The sequence below is a fragment of the Triticum dicoccoides genome, chromosome 3B (assembly GCF_002162155.2).
Source record: "Triticum dicoccoides isolate Atlit2015 ecotype Zavitan chromosome 3B, WEW_v2.0, whole genome shotgun sequence".
Lineage (NCBI taxonomy): Eukaryota > Viridiplantae > Streptophyta > Magnoliopsida > Poales > Poaceae > Triticum > Triticum dicoccoides.
This window is the reverse complement of record NC_041385.1, coordinates 844130412-844140203: the sequence shown is the minus strand read 5'-3', so window position 1 is coordinate 844140203 and position 9792 is coordinate 844130412. Positions and strand designations below refer to the sequence as shown.

General features: G+C 48.7%; 1 protein-coding gene across 1 annotated transcript; it reads right to left on the bottom strand.

Moving 5' to 3' along the window:
- Positions 1-406: 406 nt before the first annotated feature.
- LOC119280276 lies at positions 407-5023 on the bottom strand. The gene is made up of 10 exons (XM_037561180.1): positions 4469-5023; positions 4207-4398; positions 1782-1895; positions 1657-1692; positions 1468-1563; positions 1288-1380; positions 1049-1165; positions 909-941; positions 753-803; positions 407-663 (listed from the first exon to the last, which is right to left on the bottom strand). Exons 1-10 carry the CDS (start codon positions 5021-5023, stop codon positions 568-570), a joined length of 1383 nt encoding a protein of 460 aa, XP_037417077.1. The 3' UTR covers positions 407-567.
- Between the last annotated feature and the right edge of the window lie 4769 nt (positions 5024-9792).

Below are 9792 nucleotides of genomic sequence, written 5' to 3'. Positions count from 1 at the left end.
ATCAATCTATCTTTCAACGTGCTCTCATCCCTCAGTTTCTTATTCAATGGCTCAGATATGACCGGCGCATTCGGTGCACCAGTTGAACCAGTGCATTGGATACGTTCTCCGAGCCCCACTCCATCCCACCAGAGCCGAGCTGCGCCACCTCACCGACCATCTCCTGTAACCTGCTAAACAGTGCAAAACCCGGAGACCTTGTCGGAGGTGATGATATGTTGTGTGATCTTGCATAACATGATGTGGAGGATGAGGGTGAGGATGCCGGGACAACTCTTGAATTTGAGAACATGGGTGAGCATATCAATGTTATTTCTATCCATGTCAATGCCCTGTTTATTATTGATGAATACAGTGACCCAAAGTTTTTTCTTTAATAATTAAAGAGCCCATCCCACAATTCCATAGTACGAACCATATCGTGGCGGATCTCGAGGCACATTTTGATAAGCTGGGTAACATATGAACAATTTGCTTCAAGGGTACGTCATATATATAAGCCCACATGTACATGGTGGCATCTAATTCCAAAAGATCACCACGGACGCCAGCAACAAACAAGCACAGCTACACTGGTATCTCGGCCCTGGGAATGATTCCCAAGACTTCTGCAACCTGGAGCTTCTTCCTAGCGTACTGTGCATACGTCTTTGGCAACGCACGCTGAAATTGCAAAAGAATGAGCTATTATCACATACAAAACCTGCAAGGGGAAACAATATTTTTTGCCTTCCAATATCTATACAACCTACCTTGTAATTAATTTCCTGTGCAATCAACTCTTGGACTCTTTGATCTGGAAGCTATATATTATACATACACCAAGGAGAGACATCAGACGATGATTGTACTATATAGTAACACATTCCAATGGATGCTAGGGCACACCATACTATAGATATACTTACTTCCTTACTAATGCCTTCCGTGCACCGGCGGAACTGCAAGGAAAGATGATTAAAGCATTTGCATCAGAAGAGATACTAATAACTAACCAACGAAAACACATACAGAACTCCTATGAAAAACCAAAAAAAAAATAACCTACTTGTCGCTCCAGTTGCAAAAAACCGCCAGGCCGCTCCAACTCAGTCTTCAAAGTATGTTGGCGTGATGGAACCGCATTCTCATTGTAAACATCCTGCAGAGCATCTCTGAAACACATCTACAAGTTGTCCAACAAAGAAGAAAACACCACCACCAAGCATATACAGGGTTAGAAAGCATTGACGAACCCGATCAATAATTATAAACGGTTGTTAGTTAGTTCTGATGTACAATGCTGACCTGAGCCTGATTGACCCGCTTCCAAATCTCAAGAAAGGCACGGTCAAGACCTTCCACAAACAGACGATAAAGGCTAGTCCTCCATACATACTCCTAAATTTAATCGAAAGATTGCGATTGTTAGATACAATCATAACTAGAGCTGACCATCTAAATTAGCAAGCGACAAAGGAATCGTACCTCGAAACCATGACATGCTAGAGCCAAATGAATGTTGGTGAACCCATTGGCAATCTTAATTGATTGGTACAAACCTTTACGGCGCATTGGCTCCCACTAAATAGTAGAACAGAGAAGTTATTGTGATGCTACAATGCGTATGTAAGATTAGTTGTCATTCCATGGTTTTGAGAGGTCATATAGGCCTACCTCCAGAAAATCTTTAAGCACATGATTTTCAAGCCACTGTTAAGAACAGAAGGTTGTTAGTCCAATTTCTTTTTTACTGAACAGAGTTTTAAACTTGGACTGGCTGATCATTGCACCATGAATACCTTCATTTCCTTGACCATCTTTTCCCAGTACAGCACATACTCTCTATCAGCATCAGGGGTGTTATAAAACGCTTTGTACTGACTCCATCTGTCATATTCATACTCATTCCGACCCTGCACCAGAAAGGAAGGGAAGCAGCATATCACAGCTGTCCTGGGAATAACAAGCTGGGCATAAGGGCATGGAATGATCTTAATATGTGTGTGACTATCATTGGTTACAGTACTTTCACACTTCAAGAAATTCCAAAAAAAAAACAGTATTGTAACATGTAAAATATATGAGGTCTCGGCATATCAAGCAAAAATCTGTTTACACATACAAAAAACATTATGGTACTCGTATTTGGGAGTTGTCTGCATGTGGAACGCTTGTGTTTTTCTTAAGGACTTGCTCGTGCAAAAAATGCATCAGTATTATAAACTCTCAGGGAAGAAGTTATAATTCTTAAGCGAGGTCCCCCCCCCCCCTGGTCGCCTCCTCTCAGCCAACTCGGGGAGGGGGGGGGAGGCAACCCTTGCACCTCTGCCGCATACCCCCCTCCCTCTCCCTTCCCTCCGCCGCGGCCTGAGGGCCCCTGCGCCGCAGGGGCGAGGCCCGATGGTGGTGGTGGCGGGAATCCGGTGCCTCCTCTTGGTTTGAGGGCCTCCGCTCACCGGGGCGGCGGCCCCGACCGGTGGGCGTGGTGCGGCTCGTGTGACGGGTTGCACTGGTGGGTAGCCTCCCATGGTCGCGCGGGTGGTGTGGAGGTTGCATGCGAAGGTGTGGCGGAGGCTTCTCACAGCCTGCCGTTAATCCATGAAGAAGCTCCGCCCCGTTACGATCTGCCCCGATCCATGTCGACACCAGCCCCTGGTGTCGTCCCTCAATGTTGGCCTGGCGCATCTGGCGAGTGGGCGAGGTTCTGGAGGAAACCCCTGACCGGCATGGCGGCCTCCCCAAAGCCGACGTCTTTGGCGCCGATTCCCTTCCTGGAGGCTTTGGGGTGGACCCCCTTGGGCCTTTATGTTCATAACGACGTCATGCTTGCTTTTGGTACTCCAAAAAAGCAAATCTTGATCGAACCTATATTTGCCCAATGGATACAATCTGCTCATGTTTCTCTCTTGTTGATTCCTATTTCTAGGTGTAGTGCTTTTCTCCCCTATGCTGCCTACGGATACTAATAGAGTAGGATTGGCCTGTAATCCATACCATACCATATCCTGTAGGTGTAACCTTTCGCTCAATACTAAAATCTACAATTGAAGTATCTGAAGCCGCATCCCTCTCACTCCTGCCTCCTCCCAGAGCTATGGCGAAAGCTTGTGTTCCACTGTTCTGGGCGTCGATGACACCATGTTGTCGTGCTCCTTCAGGCGGCAGCTAGGAACTGCCCTTGGTGGCGGGGATGATGGTGGTGTGGTGGTGGTGCATGGTGGCCTGGCCTTCTTGATGTATCCTGCTCGGCTTTACCCATTGCAAGTCGATGCCCTCTTTGGTCTTCATCATGGTGATGTGCCTTCATTCAACAGCTCGCGTCTGGTGCTTCGTTCTGCCGCTGCCGGTGTTGGTGCTCACTTGGTTGGTCATCCGTGTTCGTGGGTATGCTCGTCCTGCTTCTCCTATGGCAGCTTGGTCACCTTGTGTTGGGTTCTTGTGGGATCCACTCTGCCGGTCGCCGGTGTGGGTTCTTGTGGGATACGTGTTCGCCGGTGTGGCACCCATCGAGCCTGGGATACCTTTGTGACGGGGGAGACAACTCAAGTGTTGCCCAAGTTTGGCCCGTGGATCCAGTCGGTGCTCGATACTTGCACGGTGCTGCCCTCCTTCCAATGTCCTTAGTTGGGTAGTTGGTGCGGGTGTAGTGTTGGTCGTCGGCATTGCTGCTTAGTGCTTTGGCTCTATGGTGCTGCTGTTGTGTTGTTCCGCCTTGTGCCATGTATCTTTCTTTCGGCTTTGTTCTGCTTTCGATTCCCCTGTAATGTGGTGCCCTTGTAATCCTGGCCGGTTAATGGCTTTGTTAATTCAAAGTCGGGCTAGGTTCGAGCTCCTCTCGGGCTCAGCCGGTGCCTTTTCTCTAAGAAAAAGGTTATAATACTTCTGTCTTTTTCTTCTAACGTGCACAGTTTATGAGATTTTTGATAATTTATTGCAAACACACATATTTTCAACTGTGTTTAATCTCCAAAAGATGTGACGTTCATAATTTTAATTTTGCATTTTGGCAAGAACTTCAGGCCCCTGGAACTATGAGGTTCTCACACAAGCCAAGCTATAAAAACAATGAGAAATTGGAGTCATGAACTCATGATTCATTAACTATCCAAGATGTAGAAATATTTGTGGTCACCCATTCGAAAGTAAGAAGAGAAGAAGAAATTGGTTACTGGCTAAGTGTATATGCATCACTGAACTCAGAGTTGTGAATACTCATATACTTACAGAGTTAGGAAGGACTAGCCGCTGGTAGTCGCTCAAGTTGGCAAGTAGACAGAGGTCGGAGTCGAAATACCAGCCAAAGGCGCTATCATGCAGGCAAGGAGAGAAGAACTCATTCTCCAAGGCTAGCTCCATAGGGTACTTGGATTCCAATGCAGCTTCTTCTAGCTCGTCGGCAGGCTTTCCTAACAACAACTACACAGATGGACAAATGAATATATGGTTGATCGCAATAGACAGATAGGTGTGGTGATATGGGACTAACCAGGTAAGCTTTGAAGCGATAACGTTTATACTTGGCAAGGAGGCTATCCAACTGCTCTTGATTCAGTCCAGTCTTAATGTCAATTTCAGCCGGTCTGCGAGTCTTTAGTTGTCCGGAGTACTTGGCGAATTCCTTCGCAGTGATATCATCGCCCAAGTCCTCTCCAAAGTATGTATCTCCAACATCTGGTCCGTGGGGTTCGCTCAAGAACCTGTGGGCTTGATATTCTACTAGGGCAGCCCGCAGCTCATCATCATAGAAATTAGAACGAGCGAGGATTTGGACGATTTCATCCGAAGGAAGATTTGGACTGTCGACGGCGACGCCGGCTTGTAACTGCAACCGGGCGAGGCGCGAGGCCAGGATCTCATGGTACCTGGACTGGCGGGCCGGCGGCTCGTCCAAGGATCCGGACGGCGGTGCGCTGGATGTCGTGCTGCTACTTTCCAATTCGACAAGGGATCCAGACAACGATGCGCCTACTTCACCGCGGCGCCGGCGGGACGGTCCTTCGCGAGGAGACCTCCTGCGGCGGCGGCGCCTCTTCTGCGGCATCGGCATCTGATCGGCGACCAGAGGGGTGGAACCGTTGTGACGGTGATAACAGGGTTCGGACGCTAGTGACCTTTGTCCCTCTCGGGACGGCTGGGCCTAAATGAAAGCAGGCCCAAATTTTCCTCCGGTATTCCTTGAGCTTTTTTAACAAAAGTACTCGTAGTCGTAGCTACAGACCAGACGCACCCTCTCGTTTAGGGTTTCTCGTCCTCCGACGGCGATCTCATCGCCGTTGTGAGTTTTTTACCCGGCTGCCGGTCCTCCTCCTGCTAGCGCACACCTCCCTGGTCTGCTGCTGGGAGTTTAGGATCGGAGCCTTCTTTTTCCACGCGGGGCTGCTACATGGTCTAACCCTAGATGGCGACTCCGGAAGGATCCTCATCGACGGCCCGCTGGACCGGAAAGAACTTGGAGGAGATGCTGCAGCACCTCGATTTGAAGGACGAGGAGTTGGATGACGTGGTCGTAGGCGAGGAGGAGTTGAGGAAATTTGAGGCAGAGGCACGGTGGATGGCAATCGGGAAGCTGAACACGACGCGCCGTTTTAGTTCCACCGCTATGTTCGAGACACTGAAATCGATCTGGGGGCTAGCGCAGGTGCCGAAGTTCAGAGAGGCAGGCGACAATCTGTTTGTGTTCCAAATGTTTTGTTTGGGAGACTGGAAGAAGGTCGTCCATGGCGGCCCATGGCTGTTCAAGGGGATGGGTCTTTTGATCGAGGATTACGATGGCAAGACAGACCCGGAATCAGTGGTCTTTGATGGTCTGTATGTTTGGGCACAAATCCATAATATCCCAAATCTGTATCGTAAAACAGAAATTGTGGATCAACTTGCTCGCCGCATTGGCAGAGTTAAGGAGGTGGTACTTGCTCCAAAGCTTTACTATGAGGGAGATTATGTCAGAGTTCGCGCAAGGGTGCTGATTAACAAGCCCTTGACCAGAGTTACACCATTGAATGTCACTGGTGAGGGGCGTCGTTTCCTCCCAGTCAAATATGAGAAGATCCCTTACTTTTGTCAGGTATGCGGTTTCATGGGGCACAACCATGAAGAATGCGGAGACAGGGTGTGGGAACCAAAACAACGGCAGTTTGGAAGCTGGATGCTCGCCCAACGCAAGGAGGTGGCCCCTGATCAACAGCAGTACGGTCGTTCCACTCGAGGGGGCTGGTCCCGGGGCCGAGGCAGAGCCGGGACTGGGCGTGGTAGAGCCCCACCAAGTAACCAGGAGGGTCTGCGCAAAAGGTCATCCCAGGAGGCTGGCTTTGAAGATGGAGATGATATAGATGCTGATGTGACTAGCCCTCTGAAACCTACTGCTGGCCTTAGCTCGTCTAGTGAGGAGCCAGTGGCACGGCGTAACCTGAATGATGTTCTTACTGCTAGTAGCAACATGCCTGAAGAGACAAGTAACACGGGGACGAACTCAATCATCACTGATCAAAGCCAAGCGCTAGTGCTGGCACAGAAGGGAGCTGCAAGTGCTATACCTGCTAGTGAGTCTGATACACCACCGCCTCCACCAGCATATGTGTCTCCAAGGGAATCGAAGAAAGCTAAGAAAGGTTCCTCACCGATGAAGGATAATAAGATGGCGTTATTGGCGGGCTCCGAGCCGGGGCGCCGCCAGGCCCAATGAAAATACTATGCTGGAACTGTCGCGGGATTGGCGACCCTGCGACGGTCAGAGAACTCCACGATCTCGTGGAGAGGAGTTCGCCGTTGATTCTTTGCTTAGTTGAAACTCAACTGCCGAAGAATCGTGTTGAAGGTCTTCGTTTTTCGTTAGGTTTTGATTTCAGTTTTGGAATTGGTAGTTCTGGCCGCAGTGGCGGCATATGTATCTTTTGGAAAATTTCTCTGGATGTTTCAATAAAAAACTTTTCTCGGTATCATGTGGATGCATGGGTTAAGGAACCATTGAAGGAACAATGGCGGCTCTCGTGTTTCTATGGTGAAGCAAATAGAAGCCTCCGCTATAAGACGTGGGATATGATGAAGCGTTTGAGAGGCGAAAGCACTCTGCCGTGGCTGTGTATTGGGGACTTTAATGAAATTCTCAGGAAAGAAGAGCAGATGGGAGTACATGAGAGAGATAGTGCGCAGATGGAGGCTTTCCGCGAGGCAACTTGGGCTATAAGGGGCTGGACTGGACATGGGAGAAGAAAGTTTCTGGTGGTAATTACTGTCGAGTTCGCCTCGACAGGGCACTTGCGTCAGCTTCTTGGTCCGCCCTATTTCCATTTGCCAGTGTAGAGCATCTCACGGCGGTCAAGTCCGACCACTCCCCAATCCTATTGGCGACTGACTTAGTCAGTGAGAGTGTTCGGGCAGCCCAGCGGCCCTTCCGGTATGAATGCATGTGGGAACGAGATGGTCGGTTTGGGGCTGTTCTGGAGAATGCATGGAAAGCCAAAGCCAGGGCTCGGTCAGTTTCTGATTTTTCAGAGAAGCTAGCTAGTGTAGCGACAGATCTACAGAAGTGGGGGCGTTACACTTTTGGTTCAGTTCGATCTGAACTCAGACAACTCCGCAAGAGACTTGAGGAATTGCGAGCGGCACCTATGCGCGTCGGACCAAGCATGGAAGAGGAGGAAGTTGAAGCTCGGATGGTCGAGCTGTGTTGTAGGGAAGAGATCATGTGGCGTCAAAGGGCCCGTATACAATGGCTCGCTGAAGGGGACAGCAATACTAATTTTTTTCACAAAAAAGCTAGTGCAAGGAAAGCCAAGAATCACATTTTGGAGCTCCAGAGAGATGACGGATCTATGACGTCCGATCAGGAGGAGATGGCAGCGATGGCAACTAGCTTCTACGAGAACTTATATGCTTCGGAAAATACCATTGGAATGGAAGAGGTTCTCTCTCACATACCGGTTAAAGTGAATGGCCAAATGAATAGTATGTTGAACGCCCCTTATACCAAGGAAGAGGTGAAGTCTGCACTCTGCCAAATGTTCCCGACAAAGGCCCCGGGGCCCGATGGCTTTCCCGCTCACTTTTTTCAACGTCACTGGGATTTATGTGGTGATGAGGTAACCGATATGGTGCTGCGTCTTCTGAGTGGAGATGATTCACCGGAGGAGATAAACAAAACTTTCATCGTTCTCATTCCCAAGATTGCTAGTCCAAAATATTTACCACAGTTCCGACCGATAAGCCTATGCAATGTGATCTTCAAGATTGCTTCAAAGGTATTGGCTAACCGGCTCAAACTCATTCTCCCCGAAATCATTTCAGTGGAACAATCTGCATTTGTACCTGGTCGTCTAATCACTGACAATTTCATCTCTGCTTATGAGTGCCTACACTATATGAAAACAAGGAAGTTGAAGGGAAACAGATTATGTGCTCTAAAACTCGATATGATGAAGGCCTATGACAGACTCGAGTGGCCATATTTGAAGGCAGTAATGTTGAAACTAGGTTTCAGTCCACGGTTCACCGAAACTATCATGAGGTGTGTTATTTCTGTTTCTTTTTCAGTCATGTTTAATGGAGGCAAGTCAGAGGAATTCAAGCCAACCCGAGGCTTACGACAGGGTGACCTCAATTCGCCCTATCTTTTTCTGTTGGAGGCAGAAGGCCTCTCATCTTTGTTGAAATCTTCGGTCCCAGGGGAGAGTATCCATGGCATTCAGGTAGCTCCAGATGCTCCAATTGTTAATCACCTCCTCTTTGCTGATGACAGCTCGCTCTTTTTTGACGCTACACCCAAGATGGCAACACGGGTCAATGTCCTTGCTTCAGAGATATTGTGATGCGTTGGGACAACGTATTAACAAAGATAAGTCATCAATCTTCTTCAGCAAGGGGTGTTCTGAGGACTTGAGGAAAGAAGTTATGCGAGTCTTGGATGTTAATAATGAACAATTATCAGAGAAGTACTTAGGGCTCCCTTCGGATGTCGGAAGAGCAAAAGAGGGATCATTTAAGTACCTAAAGGACAGGATTTGGAAGCATGTCCAAGGGTGGATGGAAAAGGCCCTTTCGGTGGGTGGCAAAGAAGTTCTTATAAAATCTGTGGCGCAAGCGATACCCACATATTCAATGGCGTGTTTCAAACTACTGAGGGGCCTATGCCTTCATATTAATGGCTTGCTTCAGAAGTTTTGGTGGGGATCTAAGAAGGGAGAAAGGAAAACTGCATGGGTCTCGTGGGAAGTCATGACGCAACCGAAGTTTATGGGAGGCATGGGCTTTCGTGACATCGAGCTTTTTAACTTAGCCTTGCTTGCCCGTCAAGCCTGGCGCCTACTGCAAGAGCCTGATTCGCTAAGTGCACGCATATTAAAGGTTGTTTATTACCCTAATTGCACCGTTCTGGAAGCTATGCTGGGAAGAAATCCGTCTCAAGTGTGGCGCTCCATACATGAGGGGTGTCGGTGTCAAAATCGGCGGATCTCGGGTAGGGGGTCCCAAGCAGTGTGTCTTAGGATCAATGGTAACAGGAGACAAGGGACACGATGTTTTACCCAGGTTCGGGCCCTCTTGATGGAGGTAAAACCCTATGTCCTGCTTGATTCATATTGATGATGTGGGTATTACAAGAGTAGATCTACCACGAGATCAAGGAGGCTAAACCCTAGAAGCTAGCCTATGGTATGATTGTTGTATATATCTATCGACTAGCCTGACCCTGGTTTATATAATGCACCAGAGGCCTAGGATAACAAGAGTCCTAGCCGAATACGCCGGTGGGGGAGGAGTCCTTGTCTTGATCGCCAAGTCTTGTGGATTCTTCCTTGTATGCGGCAGCTGTCCGGA